Source organism: Pseudonaja textilis, chromosome 2, assembly GCF_049901715.1.
Source record: "Pseudonaja textilis isolate UNSWEBS1 chromosome 2, rPseTex1.2, whole genome shotgun sequence".
Taxonomy (NCBI): domain Eukaryota; kingdom Metazoa; phylum Chordata; class Lepidosauria; order Squamata; family Elapidae; genus Pseudonaja; species Pseudonaja textilis.
Genome location: NC_141991.1, coordinates 168158169 through 168174956, shown reverse-complemented (window position 1 = coordinate 168174956; position 16788 = coordinate 168158169). Strand labels below are relative to the sequence as shown.

Genomic DNA, 16788 nt, shown 5'->3' with positions numbered 1-16788 from the left:
TCAACATGTAACACTGTGTATATTGTTAAGCTTTTTACATACCTCTGTAATATCTTGCAACAAGCAAATAGAGGGAGTCCTCGAATTACAACCATAATTCAGCCTAAGATTTCTGTTGCTAAGCAAGATAGCCGTTAAGTGAATTTTACCCCATGTTGAGACCTTTCCTGCCACCGCTAAGTGAATTACTGCACTTAAATTAGTCACACGGTTGTTAAATGAATCTGGCCTCCCCATTGACTTTGCTCAAAAAGTCACAAAAGGGGAATCACATGACCGCCAGGTCATCACAGCCGTCATAAATATGAGTCAGTTGCCAAGCATCTGAATTTTGATGGCATGACCACAAGGATGCTGTAACACTCTTAAGTATCACTTTTTTTCAATGCTGTTGAACTTTGGACGGTCACTGAATGAACTTTTTAAAGTTGAGAGTTAAGTGTATGTGGCTTTAGGGGTGGATTACCTTTCACTACCATACTTGAACTGTCTGGATCAGGGGTGTCAAACTCAAGGCCTCAGGGCCAAATTCGGCCCACAGGGTGCTTAGATCTGGCCTGTGGGGCTGCCCTGGAAATAGTGAAGGACTGGCCTGTGGTGCCTCTGTCAGCAAAAACAAAGCTCAATTTTTGCTGGCAAATGGTTGAAGGAGGCCATCCTAGCCGAAAACGGAGCTCACGAGAGCTGTGCAGTGTTCCCTCCCCCCCACAGCTCCATTTTCACCTCATTTGCAGGAGGCCATCGCAGCCAAAAATGGAGCTTGGGAGACCGTTTTCACTGGCAGAGCACTTGGGCCACCATAAGAGCCCGACATGAGTGACATTGAATTGGCCATGCCCACCTCATCTCACTCTCTCTGCCCCTCCCTCCCTCCCTAGTACTGTTCAAACTCTAAGTTTATGCTTGTTTGTATGAAGGTTCATTGAGAGGGGGAACCGAATAAAGAAGGGAGGAAGAAAGGAGAAAAATGAAGATAAAAAGGAAAGATCAGTTACTGTAAAAGTAACAATCACAAGACCATTCAATAATTTCTATTCTTTACCAGGTTTTTTGTTGCATAGAGTAACTCACACCACACAATGGTTCCCTGCCAAGTTCACTGAAAAAAAAGTTATCTACAACTGTTGGGAACCTGGATAAAATGTCCCATCCTACATCTAATCAGATAGCCTTGTGCTGAGTTAAGTTTGGCTCAGAACATATACCAAATATGAACACCACGAAACTGTGCAAATTAAGTAACAGGTCAAATGTGTGGCTTTATCAAAGTAAGGCTTAGTTATCCTCACAAGAGAGCCATATAATTCTCTTCTGCAAATCTCTGAAAAACTGGCCTGGGATTATGATGGCTGGCAATCACATTAGTTTCCTTTTGAGACACCGGTTCTTTCTTCCAAACCTACTTCTTTTTTCTTTCATTTTACTGTTTCCTATTTTTGGAGATGGAAGCCACTCAGAAACACTGGGAGTTGGGTGGCTTTTAAGACCAATAAATAATAAATTAAAAAAATCACTCCATACCTCCAGAACAATCATCATTCCTATTATCATTGAATATATGTCATACTGGGCCACTTGCTGGCTTAAAGAAGAACTCAGGCTCTTGAGAGCTTCCAAATATTGTTTTATGATTTTCTTGCTCAAATTCATGACAACTTGTGTACTACTACCGTCCACGTAGTATTGAATCCAATTCCCATGAGCTTTTTCTGCCTTCATAAACATTTCAAATCCAGCATCTAATAATAAGAGATGAAAATGCAGATAGAACATGATATTTTAATATAGAGTTTAAACTAAAGCTTTCCTCGTAATGTTTAACCAGTTGCTTTTCTGAATTTATGACTGCCAGAATGAACAACAGTGGACTAGATCACCCATAGCCCCAAATACTTACTCGTGTTTCTCTGAAAATAAGACCCTGCCTTATTTTTTTCCCCCCACAAAAAAAGGCACAAGGTCTTATTTTCAGGGGGGATGTCATCCACTGACTTACCTCATTTGCGTGTGTTGCCCCAGCCTCCTTTTCGCTGTCAGAGGCCTTCAGGAACTCCTTCTGCAGCCGGCAAGTCTTGCCTAAAGGCCTCTGCAGCTGATAACAGAGCTCCAGATTGATGCAGAACTCTCTTATTGGCTGCAGAGGCCTTCAGGAAAGCCTTGCCAGCTGCAGAAGAACTGGGGCAGCAAGGCAGGTGTCGGGGTGTATGAGACCTGGCTGCAACTGTCCGAAGGTAAGTAATAAGGTACCTCCACCACCACCCATCCCTACTCTTTAATTTTTACCTGTGCACCCTGGAGTGGACTGAGTCTTAATTAGGGCTTATTTTGGGAGTAGGGCTTATATTGGGCACATGTGTAAAATCAAGCTAGGACTTACTTTTGGAGTAGGTATTCAGGGTTAGCTAACTTTCTAGGTAGTTGTTATTTACCAATGGTAATTGGGACTGGGTACTCTATCACTAAGCAATGTGTTCACATTACAATAGCAGCAATCCCAATTGCCCTTCTTAGGTGAATCCTGCCTGTTCACAAAGTCCCATTATCAGGTGATCACCATTTGCAATCTTCTGCGGGCTTTCTTACTGGCTTTGTTTGTTGAAAGCCAGCAGTGAAGGTTGTAAACGGCAATTTCATAATTGCAAGGCATTGCAATGTCATAACTGTGAGGCATAAACAAGCACCTGATTGTAATTATGTGATCGCAAGGACACTGTGATGGCTTACAGCATCATAAATCCCCTAGTTCAATGCTACTGAACAAGGAAAAGTTATTGAACAAATCAACATTAAATGGGGACTTACTATACTGTATAATTTTGTGTGACGAAGGAAATACTCAATACTAAAAAAAGCAAAACAATGTTGGGTGCAAATCCATTCAGTGATAAAAAAATATACTGCAGCTCAACATTACAATAAAACCAGCATTATTCCTATTGGGTCTTATTGATAAGGAATTAGAAAAAAAAATAAGAAAGTGACATTTATATATAACTATGGCAAGATTATTCAAAAAGTTGGAAAATCAATAAAATACAATGAGTGAAAGATTATAAAATTAACTGAACCTGCAGCTTGCTCAGAGAAAAAAAACCTGACAAAATATCTTTCTGAAAGATTGAAAGCTTATATGGACTTTTTGTTGAAAGTAAGGACTGAATTGATGATTCTGGGATTTGAGGATTCCAAAGGAACAAAGAAGATAGTGAAATTGCGAAGAGCAGGGGTCCCCAATCCCCGATCTGTGGACTGGTATCAGGCCACAGCATGGCAGAAACTGGGTCACACAATCAAGCGAAGCCCCATCTGCAGGATGCACGCAACATCTGAAACCACGCCCCGTCAGTCCACGGAAAAACCTTTCTCCACTCAACTAGTCCCTGGTGCCCCAAAGGTTGGGGGCTGCTGGTTAAGAGGATAATTATTCACTATAAAGAAGGGTAGGAGGCAATAATTTTACCTTTTTTCTCTTTTTATTCCTTTTTTCCCTCTTTTTCTTTACTTTTACTACAATTTTCTGGCCACCGCTTAGGGACGCCATATTGTAAACCTGAGTCATACTGGGTGTATTCACACTTTTGCAAATAAACACGACAGCTTTGCATAACTTGAAAACAAAGTCGCTCTTCATAAGGAAGGCATCAACTACATGCCCAGTCTATTTATGGCCACTACATGCCCACTCTATTTATGACTAATGTTGCAGGGTTTTTTTTACCTCCAAGTTGAATTTCAGTTTTTTAAAATTATGATAAATGTGGAAATAATATTATACCTTCAGATATAACATTATATCTGGGGCCACGGTGGCTCATGTGGTAAGACTCTGGGCTTGCTCACCGCTGAGGCCGGCAGCTTGGCGGCTCGATTCCCATGAGCGAATAAAGCACGAAGGGACAAGAAAGGAGTCTCCCCCGAATGCCTACCAGCATTCAAGCGTCCCGTGGGTAAAGATAACACCACCCGTAAAAATTCCTTTCACAGAGGCAGCCGGCCACCTTGGTGATCCCTGGCTAACACGTGCCATATGCAGGTTTACATCACAGATATAAGACATATATTCAGTGTGCTGTCTTATCCTAGAAGCATGACTTAAAAGATTTCATTGATATTTAACATCAACATTTAATTAGCTATAAAGCCAATTCTTACTTTTGTTTTTCTTTTCTCTTCATTCACTTATAAGCAAGCTGCTTATTAATTTTCTGAATGTTACTTCCTTTCTTCATACCATAGTATATGATTGTTCATGGGAGAAAATAAAAACATACTAATTACCAGAACATATTGAACTTACTTGCCTTTCTCATATGTAGGAACATTCCCTTTAAGAAGTTGACTGAGTTGGAAACCATTCAAATGCAACAACCGTAGCTGTTCTCTAGCTGTCTTCCACTCTATCACAGGGGACAGAAGCTTCCCAACGTTGTTTCTTGAAATCGGCAAGCCAAGTCCTAATGCTAAGGTGACAGCTATATCAGTCTGTTGGATAAGTTCTGGATGCTTTGGGGGACCTAAAGAGAGGAAGAAAATATTGATTAAAGTTTATCTATTCCTCATTCCCCAAAATATAATTTCTTGACCGGAAGAAATGCTGTCCCATAAGTATTTTTATCCTGTCCGTACTGCATTCAAAATAACACACACACACACTGCTGTTCCTCATTATTTTTTTCACAGGAAGATTCAGCAAGTATTTGCAGGACCTCAAGTACTGTAAAATTCAAACTCTCCCTTGCCACCATCACGTAAATTTCAAAAGTTACTACTTGAATTGATGATATAAGCAGGGGGCTATTGGGAACCCAGAAGGTATCCAGAATGTGTATTTCTTTTAAAACATTTGAATATATTTGTGTGTGTGTGTGTGTGTGTGTGTGTGTGTGTGTTTGTGTTTCAATTCTTTTGAGAAAGAACGGATTCACTTAGCTTTAATAATGTCACTGAATGGCGTGCTATTCTTTTGATACCACTTTGTGCCTTTAGCCATAAAAACTTTGCATTAAAATATTAATATACCGATTGCTTCTGGAGTTATTAATAGCCCATTTAGCAGATACATTAAAACACTTAAAATTTTCTCCAGATAAAAATACCTCAGGCCAAACTTTCACCACACAACTTGTTTCTGGAACATAGTACTTCTGATTATTTGGGACTACATAGAAGACTGAATTTTTTAAAAAATTCCGCTACAGAAAAGGGATAAGGCTTTTGAGATAAATGTCTCTCCAACATTTAGGAGAATGCGACAATGGATTTTCATGGAGTTATGGAAGATGCTACCATTTAAACCATCACCACCCTTACAATCTGAAATGGCATAGCCAGATACTTCTTTATTGAACCTATCATATTATTAAGAGAGAAAGCCAGTTCTTACCACCTGTTCTTTGAAAAGCAGAGCTGACAAAAAGCAAGGGGGTGCGAATTTCACTTTCTGAGGAACCCCCATGGTTTCCTGTTTCAGACATGCCATGGTCACCACATACAACAAGTAAATTGGGCAAAGTTCCTTTTTCCAGTTCCTGAATCGGAAGAAATTTTCAAAGTTTTAATGGAATAGTTTAACATTTCATTACCAAATCTGTTCCTTGCCTCGCAGATTTGAGCCAAAAAATTAGGATTCTCAAGAACGATTGCCACACACCCAAGTAAACTGATCAAAGATACCGCAGCAACAACCTCCCCCAATTGTTGTTAGGAATATATTATTAGGATTTCACACAGCATCATTTATTTAAATAAGAAACGGGATCCCACCTGGCTAGTACTTTCACAATCTTTAAGCTGGCTAAGCGGAATGCATCTCAAATATATCAAGTTCCTACATGCAAATATGCATTCAAAAATATGCTTATATAGATTCCTTGTATTACATGCATTAATATTATATCAATACAAAACTTAAGAGCCTATCAGGTCCCCAAAGTTTCCTACATTTCAACTTTTTTTCCAAGTTAAAAATGAAGCATTCAAGTCATTACTAATTTTGTTCTGCTGAAATAAAGCCAAACCAAAATGATGCAACAGAACATTTCAGAGCTTGAAATAAAATTTTGTTTCCATCTCCTGCACATCTTACAACCAATGTATTCAAAAAAATAATATCAACACATTTCACTTTGTCGACAATTCCAAGTGCCTGGGACTAAGAACCAGAAATGTACCCCAATGAGCACAATGAGACTTGGTCTCAATTGATCATTTACTTGGTCAGGGTGTAAAATAAAATGCATCTATAGGAAACTTCAAATCTTCTTCCTGTTTTCATGATCAAATGCATCTTCAAAACTTAAACATCTCACCTTGGAGAGCAGAGACTTATGAATCTTCGAGATAATGTTATCCATTTCAGAAAGCTTTGGTCCTATCAAAGGACTGTTTGGTCCACTCAGATGACCAATATGATCCAATCCCAAATAGTGAAGAATGAGTATGTCCCAGTCTTCTCTTTTCAATACATTATTCAAATGTCTAGTAACATTGTTGTCAACCTTAGTGAGAAAGAAAAGCAGCGATATATTAAGTCATCACCTATTTTACTCATATGGTATGCAGAATTAATTAACAGGTCTTCTAAATATAAATGTTCTAATGGAAAGGGGTGTGTACAATGTAATGATCTGCTGTTTAGCTCAAAGCTAAAAGCCAACTGAAGTCAAGGACCAGTGATACATAATCTCCTTCTGCAGCTCTTATTGTCAAGGCTCTCAGTAAGCAACCCAAGCAAATCAGGACTCCAAGGCTAGGGTCTTTCTCAAAGAATTTCTTTATTGGGTATATTATATCAGCACGCTTAAATGTACCCAATAAAGGAGTTATTTAAGGAAGACCCTAACCCCGGAGTCCTCAATTACTTGGGTTTGTTAGTCAGTTCATTAGTCACACTTACATTAAGGCTGAGGTGAATCTACTCACTTTGAACAATTTCTACCAAAGTATCCTCTGTATAGGGGGAGAATATACCAAGAACAGGTTCATAAGCTTCCTTTAAAGCAGGGGTGTCAAACTCGATTTCACTGAGGGCCACATCAGGGTTGTCTTTGACCTCAGGGGGGAGGGGGCATGGCCAAGGGGCCTGGCCAGCTCAACGTCACTTATCATGGCTCCATTTTCGTCTGCGAATGCCTTCTGAAGTCCTCTGCCGGTGAAAACGGAGGCTGTACGTGCCCCATCTGGGCTCCATTTTTCCTGGTAAAGGCACCACGGGCCGGTCCTTCACTGTTTCTATGGTGGGCCTGCAGGCCAGATTTAAACACCCAGCAGGCCAGATCCGGCCCACGGGCCTTGAGTTTGACACCCCTGCTTTAAAGCATTGGGTGAATGTTCTATTTCCATCTGCAATAATGTCCTATACATTTTTTCTCTTTGGTTTGTTCTAAGTAGTTAAGTATTACATTCTCAAAAGTGGTAAGATACATAGCTACAACATTCTAGGTCTATTAACCATGCTGTTTGGCACTCTATTGCTAATCTCTCATTGAGAGTTTATGACGGTGGGGACAATTTTAAAAACCTGAGCCATGAAAAGGATTTTTAAAAAGACATATATTTTATGTGATCTGTATAATTTAGGTAACTAGGTAAGATGAACATTGTGTAAAATAAAGGAAAAAGTAGTGGTTCTAGAAATAACCAATAATCGTGACATATTTATTTATATATATATGTAGGTCTAGGTGTGTTTGGATCTTTTCCCGTGTAAGATTAAGAGTATCTTGGTGACGTTTCGGCGAGGTCCCACTCACCAGCCTCAGGCTGGTGCTTTCGGCTTCAAGCAATGTGCCAGTGCAGGCAATGTGTGATCAGAGCTGCCGTCTCTCTATAAATACTGTGGGGGGGGGGAGTAATAATGGGCTGTGTGATGGCCTTGTGAGTTTTGTTGTGGAGATATCCTGGATCTTGTGCTTTAATCTCCTGGGTCGTTTGTGTTTTGATCTCTTTTCCACACACAATCTGACCAGCATATAATATATGCAATAAAACATTTGCATCAATGGCTATGTGCATAGAAGCACACATACTGTATATATTCTTACAGCCACTCCCAGACGGTGACTTACCTCTGTGTAGTCTGAGACAAAAAAAGATGTTGTCCCATCATATTCAACAAAATGCTTTGGAAACAGCTTAACCCAGGTATCATCACCATAGAAAATTATTCTTTTCCCAGCAGCTTTGGCCTGCCATATTAAGTTGTCTTCCTTCAAAGCTGGAGAGTTAAGGTTCATGATTACATCAATAAAACCTGGGATTCTACCAGTCATCAATGCCTGTGAAGGGATCCACCAAAAGGAAAGGAGAGAAGGATCAAGCATTAGGTGAAGTTTCAATAGAACCTAAAATCTGACACTGGATAAGGACTCACTTCTGTATGTGTATGCATATATATTGTAGACAGTCAGTGCCTTTAAGCAAATGGCTACCCTTAATTCAGTACAGGTAGTCCTCGACTTACAACAGTTCATTCAGTGACCATTCAAAGTCATGTGGTCACTTTTTGCAACCTTCTGGCAAGCAAAGTCAATTGGGAAACCACATTCACTTGACAACCAGGTCACTAACTTATTAACTGCATTGATTTTCTTAACAACTGTGGCAAGCAAGTTTGTAAAACGGGGCAAGACTCACCTAACAAATTCCCACCTAACAACAGAAATGATGGGCTCAATTGCGGTCATAAGTCAAGGACTATCTGTACAGGTGGCAGGACTGAAAGTACTGAATTCAGTACCTTAATTTTTTTTTCCACTGTTTCACTCACCTCAAACATCATAGCAGAAGGTATCATCACATTCTGAGAAAAAAAAACTCCTGTTGTCAAAAAGAACATATTTCGGCAGTAAGCATTATTAAGCATACTGCTTTATGAAATGTACAATGTATAGATTTAACAGAAGACAACCATCACTTGTCAAGTAATATTTCCAAGATACCAGAACTTACTTTAATTCGAGGCATAGTGACAGTAGGTGCCTTGGCTTCTGCTATAAAAGCATGTGTTGTTCCTTTTTCCACCAGGTCTGTTGTATATGGCATGAACTTTAGACCTTTTGAACCAAAAACGAAGTCATCTCTCAAGGCATCAATTAACACTATAACTACTTTGTTAAAAACTGGTGGGATCGTCATGGTCCATTCTGATTTGTCTTCTAAAAAAAGAAAAGCGGGGGGAAATCACATGAGATACTAATCCAAACTAGAATGTCAGGGTATTTATTCCTGAACTAATGCTTAAGAGAAAATGGGTCATGCAGCAAGATAGTAAGCCAAAATTGCACAACCACATGATTAAATTAGAAGTTAAAATTTTGGATTGGCAAGTCAAAGTCCTGACCTGAATCCTATATGTTAGGAATGATAGTCCCCTAACAGTTGGGTTGGCAATATATAAACCAGGATAGTCATTTAATACTGTTGTATCTTTAAGAGAATGCTGTAATTGTGATTGGCTGAGGTTCCTCCAATGGCCATAAGATGGAGCCAGAAACCTGGTTTGTTTGGGTTTTTTGCATTTCCTTTGCTTCCTTTTTGCCTTTTGCCTGATCATCATTCTGCTTGAATTGCTGTGAGTCTTGCAACTGTTTGCAAACTCCATTTACTGAACTTTGTTTATGATACTGGTAAAGAAAAGGACTTTGTTTTTGGATTATCCCTGGACTGATTGTTTTGAATACTAACTGCTTTAATCGTGTATGATTTGGACTGTTTGTTGGACTTTGTTTACCCATTTACTATTCAGTGTATCTGTGTGCTGGTTGTATGTTATTCATCACCACTCTCACTATTTTTCCCTGAATGCACTCGTTCTCCTAACGGGGAATACCTCAACACTATAGGAATTTTGTGAAAAGACCTAAAGCGAGCAATTTATGCAAGGAAGCCCACCAACATCCCTCCATTGAATAGCAAGTTTTAGGACTTGAATAAGTCGTATTTTAGGTCATATACTGTATATACAGAAATATTGAAAATTCAAAAGAGTTCACAAACTTTTAAGCACCTTGCTCTATAAGAACTTTGTCACTTAGTAGTAAGGACTAGTAAGATTTAATGGAAAGAAAAACATTATTTAGAACAATCCAAAGGATTTTTTCCCTAAACAGTTAATAAGCATTTTTGAGTAAAAAGGAACATGGGCCAGAATTAAATTATCAGTCCAAGATTCTGCTGTTATTTAATGATGTGAGAAATTAAAATGTAGCCAATTCAGCAATTAAGTGAAGGCTAAACACTTCAAGTAATTGTTTTCTTACTTATTTTACTCTGAATTCCAAAGTCTCTTGAGGGAGAACTAGTATACCTTTGGCTGTAGCACTAGGAATATGCTAAAACAGTATTATTAGTGGTTTATTCTCAGAGGTATTTCAAGCATTTGCATTCTTCAACAGCTGCTGAAGCTCCATCATCTTCATGGCATTGTTGTTGATATGCAATAGCCCTTGAAGAGTGTGAGGTCCCACCTGACCCAATCCCAGAGGACACACACACACAGCATGCCTTTTACTCAGCTTAAAAGCAAGCAAAATGTGATTATCAGAAACAGCCAATGCTTCCAACTGCTTATCTCCTCTGCCTCTTGTAAGATATAGTAATAAGGAGCAGGACCGTCTATCTAAAAGATGACAGGTGAGTGAGTAAATGCTACCACCTCACTTTTGTTCTTGCCTTTGCCTGCTTAATCTCAGAGGCATGCAAGACTAGGGAATACATACAAGAGATAGCTATTGCCTTGTAAAAGATGCATTCTGGGTAGCATAGTGATCCAAGCTTCCAGAGGAGGGCTGTCAAACTCCCGGCCGGTGGGCCAGATGCGTCACACACCGGCCACATCCATACCCGATTTAGTGAAGGGAGGGAAAGTCACGATATGTCACATGATGACACCCTGATGACGCAAGTTTGACACCCCTATTCTAGAGAGAATACAATGGAAGAGATAGGAAATAGAAGAGCTGGCATTAGTGAGACAGTAGAAACTACACAGGAAAGTTAAGAGCTATTACTTCCATCAGAACATGTCAAATTTTGGGGAACAGTTCTAGCTGCCATTATAGCTGTCTTTAAATCTGAAGAGAAATCACAATGTAGAGATCCAGACTTATTACTATTTCCTACAGTGGGGTAAATCTAGAACTAAAGAAAGGAAACTTCATGGATGTTGATACAGATTAGACATTAGAAGATGTTTTTATATGTAAGAGCTGTCAATCAATGAAATTGATTAGTGCAAAGTGATTTCTTCTCCTTCCCTGGAAGTTTTCAAAGATAGACTGGATAGGTTTCTAGTGGGGATGGTGTAGTGAACTGTGCAATAAAGAGTTGGACTTGATGACTTCATAGGATCCTTCCAACTCTGTAATTCTACTATATGCTGCCAACATGGGAAGTTATTTTCTACAAAATCAATTTATTTCAGGACCAAGTGGTTTATAATTTGGCACCTATTGTCCATTTTCTGAATTGTTTAAGACTTGATTCCTGAACCGTTAGCAATTTTTGTTGGGAAATATTGAGACATCAATTTTGTATTGGGTATTTTTACATTTTTGTAGATAAAGAAGTTTTTCTATATTATGAATCCTGCTCAATTCTCTGAATGTGTGCTGGATGAATGCTTTTTAGAAATGGCGCTTGCTATTTTTCAGCAAATTCAACAACAGCTGGAGGAAGCGGAGGAAGAAGAAGCCATTTTTAATGAACCAAAAAGTTTGATCAAGAAAGAAAGGAGAAAGAGAGGAAGGAAAAGGAAGGACTTAAGACTTAAAAAAATATCTACGAAAGAGAAAAATAACATGCAAAATCAATATAATGTTAGAAAGCAAAAGGAAAGAAGAATACAACAAAGAGGGGAAGCCAAAAAGGCAGAGGTTAGGAGAGGAGTGGGTAAAAAGGCTAGGTGGGTTAAGAAAGAAAGGGAAAAGGGGGAAAAAAGTCACAAAGGTATAAAACAAGATGGGAAAAAGAAAAAAAAATTTAGGGACAAAGGGTAATGTATATCTAAAAAAAAAAAAAATAGGATTCTGCAAAGTACATATGATAGTACTGTAGTATTAGTATTAAAAATAGAAAATTAGAATTTTATAAGATTTAATAAAAGATTAAAATATTAAAGTGTTTAATAATGTTAAAATGTTTAATAATGATTGACTTTAAGTTTTAATAAAATATTAAAGGAAATGTTTAAAATATTTAGTTTAATTATAGAGTTTAATGGGCTAATGTGTTGTTATTATAGATTTATTATTGTAGTATTTGTTTTTGAAATAGTAGTATGTACTAAGCAGAATCAGATTGGGATCTAGGTGCTATTTTAATTGTCAATTTATGGGAATGATAGAAAGGCATCATACTCTGATCAGCGATTTCAGGAGAAATTTTCTTTTTTTTATTATTGAGAATGAGACAAATGTTTAATTGGAAAAGAATGGACAAAAGATATAAATATATTGATGTAAAGCAAGATGGAATATATAAAATAGAATTAAGAAGAGTGAAAAGCGGGGAGGAGTTATATAGAAGATATAGAATGGTAAATAAGATAGGTAATGGTATACAAGAAGAGCATGAATTTAATTGAAGTCCGTACAAAAAGAGGTAATCTGGGGCCAAGCTACTTTCTAAAAGAAGTTTTATGTTTTTGTGTTTTGTGTTTTGTGTGTGTATGTTCGATTGAGAATTAATAAAATCTCGGAGGAATGTCAGATGAGAATAATTGTAAACAAGTCAGAGGAAAATATAAATATGATGACTTAATAGTAGATAAATATAGAAAAGAAATGTAATTGAATAAGAGTAAAGAGAAATAATGAGAAATTTGCTAAAAGGAATTTATGTGTTTATATGGAAATGGGGTAAATTAGAAGTATGCGATATAAAATAATGTTTTACCTGCCTTGTAAAGATTTATAATGGAAAGAGGTTTTATGTTTCTAATGTTTAATGATGTTTTGTTTGCCTTTAAAATTAATAAAATTTGTTTCAAAAAAAAATGAATAAATGAATAAAGAATTTGTGGTGATCCAGGATAATTTAAAAAGTGGTATGGTTTTTCCTTGCATATATCAGGACAAAATATTTCAAACACCCACGACAATTAATGAAATTCCTAATGAATTCCTAACGATTTCCCTATAGGTATCTGTTTGGTCATTCCTTTTTGATGAAAATTAATCTTAATTAAAGTTGATAAAATTGCTTTCTGTGACAATAATCATATATATGTGACACTTTAGCATACCTGGATGCTGCTATTATATTTTTTGCTTTGTAAATCACTTAGATTGAACTGATTGGTGTTGCATAAAAGCATTTTGAATAAATATGCTTCTAAAACCAAGTCTTACTACAGGTATTGAAAAGCATATATTCAAACTATTTCAAACAAGACTGTGCTTTTATTAGAAACCATCATTATAGAAACTTCCAGGCTACTGAATACATTATGATCAAAATCTTTAAATTAAGCTTTTCTGATTAGCTACGTAAATTAAATACATCCTGCAGCAGATAACATTGACTAGTTTTAGCCTGGCTTCTGAGAGGCCTACATGGCTGCAACCGCATTCACCAGTCTAACGGATAACTTTTGCTGGAAACCAAAAGAGGAAATTTGAATTAGCAACACTTTATCTTTTTGCAGATTGTTTTTCAATAACTATACCAGTAGTCCTCGACTTACAACAGTTCATTTGGTGACCATTCAAAGTTACAATTGCACTGAAAAAAGTAACTTATGTACATTTTTCAGACTTACGACCGTTGCAACATCCCCATGGTCACATTGGCAACTGACTCAAATTTATGATTGCTGCAGTGTCCCAGGGAAATATGATCCCCTTTTGCGATAAGCAAAGTCAATAGGGAAGCCAGATTCACTTAACAATCATGCTACAAACTTAACTGCAGTGATTCACTTAATAACTGTGCCAAGAAAGGTCATAAAACAGGACCAATTATACATTTCCAGAGAGGTAATAGATCTCATTTTAAACTAGATCATACTTTCTCAAAAAGACAACGTATGTAGTTCAAAGTGACCCGAAACTAGACTTGGACCAGGTCCCCAGACAGAGGAAATGGCCCTCAGCCTTGTTCATCATCACTTTGAAGAGAGAGACCATTTTTCTTTTCCCCAAAGAAAGTAGCCATATATAGTGATATTAACATTTGAGTACAGAATTGTAAATGTTCCACAAAACTTCTTTTGGAATCTAGACCAGAAGTTTCCGCTGGTACAGAACTCAACAGCTCAGCTAGTCTTAGAATTCAAAGAGATCACATTATACACATACTAAAAACATCATTTTGACTACCGGATACTTTGTAACTGAAATCAAAATGCTAGTTATTCATGTTCAAGGTCTCTAGGGATTTTGTTCAGGTGACTTGCAAGGACCTCCATGAGCTTCATTTATATTTGTTACAGGCTCATCATGTGGTGATCCAGGTTCAAGCCATTGAGTTGAGTAGTGCATCAACCATTTTAAAATGGCCCTTCTACCACCCTTTCAAGCACGACTTTCGCTGTTGATGTTTAGCATCACAGGCTTTTATTTCCATTTTATTGCTTTTATTTTAAAATATGCCACAAGCTGAAAAGTTGGCAGTACAGTAAGCTAACCAAATAGGCCTCTGCTCCCTTACCTCCTCTCTCCCTAGCCTGAATAACTTTTGGAATTATTCACTGGCATGGCACATATTATGATTATGATTCATCGCACAGTCAACCAGATGTTCAGACTGGGTTTGGCATTTTTGCCTACCTCTCAAGTCCTTACCAAGGACCTGGGATAGGCAAATCTGGATGTTTGATGGTGTTGCAGATATGGCCACAGGATGGAAGCTGTTCCAAGTAAAGCTGCTTCTGCAATTGATTGATGGCAAATTTGTCAATGCCAATGGTGTTCAAGCAGTGGTCCAGTTGTTTGTACTATTATTATTATTATTATTATTATTATTATTATTATTATTATTATTATTATTACAAAAATGACAGTGTACACAGCAAATGAGATAACTATGCTGGGTTTCGTACCACAAACCACCAAACACTTCCCAAGTGTTTAGGAAAGATTGTTGTTGTTGTTGTTGGTATTATTATTATTATTATTATTTACATAACTCACTTTCCACCTTGGATTATAAAGCCTACTGTTTCTTCTTCCTCATTTTGGCCCTATAATCCTACCCATCTTGTTGCCAAAGAAAAGAAGGAAGGCACTCTGACATGAAAAGGGCAAACCACACAACTCTTTGTTCTGACAGAACCTCTGTCCAACTGTTTATTTCACCTGCCACGCAGGTAGGTTTCCTGATGCCTCCTTCCTCTCTGAGCAGCATGGGGTAGCAACCAAGGCTGGGCCACTCATGGCCCAACAAACACTACTAAAGCCCATGCAACCTGCAAGAGGAGTTGGAGAGGAGGCAGAGGTTGCCCCCTGCAAGTGCAAATGCCTCAAAACTCCTTGCAAAAAGCTGGGCGCCTCTTTTTCTGAATTGCCGGACCTGTCTCGAATTAGACCACGAAACCACCCACAAAGAGAAGTTCAAGCTTGTTGGAGCATCTCACTCGCCCCCTCTTGTCTTGCTTGGCAGACTGGAGAGGCGATATGCCATGGAGAGAAGCGAGGGGTGATTTTTTTTCCCCACCCCGCTTTGAAAGGGGTCTGCCTATCTCCTCTGGACGACCCGCCACACCTCGCCTTTCTTGGTGAGATCCCAACCCCGCTGTACCTGTCTTAGGAGGCTCTGCGGGCACCTGGCCGAAGGTCCCGCTCGGAAACAACGATCTGACCTGCACCGGGAAGAAGCCTCTAAGGAAAAGCCCCACGCCCAAGGCCTGCACCGCCAGGCAGAAAGAAGCAAAGACCCCGGAGCGCAGCCGCATCCTTCAACTCCAGCGCGGGCGGACAGGCAGGTGAATCCGGAAGGAAGGTAAGCTGGAGAGGGACACACCTGCCCGCTTCACCTCCCTCCGGCGAGCCAAGCAGGCGGCAAATGAGGATGGAATTGAAAAGCCAGGCAATCATAATAGGCCCAAAACGCTTTGCTTGCGCACTGATTGGCCAGCGGTTGTCCAATCCGTGGAAACTTAGCCGCTCGAGCACCGCGCTGAGGGACGAACGCTTTGAAAAGAGGAAGTATGAGCGGACTACATGTCCCAGAAAGCCTTTGCGGCATCGCCTTGGCGATCGATAGAATCCAGTCGGTCTACCCTAGTTACTATATAACCTATCAATTTCTAGGTGCAGGTCCTACCTATATAGTTGAATATTTATAGGTAGCGTTACAATTGCTAGGATTTTTGTGATCAACGTTGGCCTTTAGAAGTTAGGTATTCCACTTAGAGACTTAGAATAACTTTATTGTTACTTTGAATGTACATTAATTGGCATACATTAAAATGAAATTTCGTTGCATTCAGTTCTCAAAGGGTCTCCACCTCCAATACACAATAAATAAACGGAGGAGAGAGAATAGAATAGAATAGAATAGAATAGAATAGAATAGAATAGAATAGAATAGAATAGAATAGAATTCTTTACTGGCCAAGTGTGATTGGACACACAAGGAATTTGTCTTGGTGAAAATGCTCTCAGTATACATAAAAGAAAGGATACATTCGTCAAGAATCATAAGGTACAACACTTAATAATAGTCATACGGTACAATAAACAATCAAATTATACTAGGAAACAGTCAATATATATTGTAAGGATACAAGCGACAAAGTTACAGTCATACAGTCACAAGTGGGAAGGGATGGGTGATAAGGAGTGATGA

General features: G+C 38.6%; 1 protein-coding gene across 1 annotated transcript in view; it reads right to left on the bottom strand.

The window, feature by feature from the left end:
• Positions 1-15950, bottom strand: part of PIGG (phosphatidylinositol glycan anchor biosynthesis class G (EMM blood group)) — a 75419-nt gene extending 59469 nt beyond the window's left edge. Inside the window, exons 1-7 of the mRNA XM_026712721.2 lie at positions 15739-15950; positions 8950-9155; positions 8067-8276; positions 6309-6497; positions 5384-5528; positions 4302-4514; positions 1522-1739 (exon numbers count right to left, since the gene is read on the bottom strand). Of these exons, the coding sequence (XP_026568506.2) occupies positions 1522-1739; positions 4302-4514; positions 5384-5528; positions 6309-6497; positions 8067-8276; positions 8950-9155; positions 15739-15892 (1335 nt within the window). The 5' untranslated portion in view covers positions 15893-15950. The remainder of the gene's footprint in view (positions 1-1521; positions 1740-4301; positions 4515-5383; positions 5529-6308; positions 6498-8066; positions 8277-8949; positions 9156-15738) is intronic.
• Positions 15951-16788: the final 838 nt, after the last annotated feature.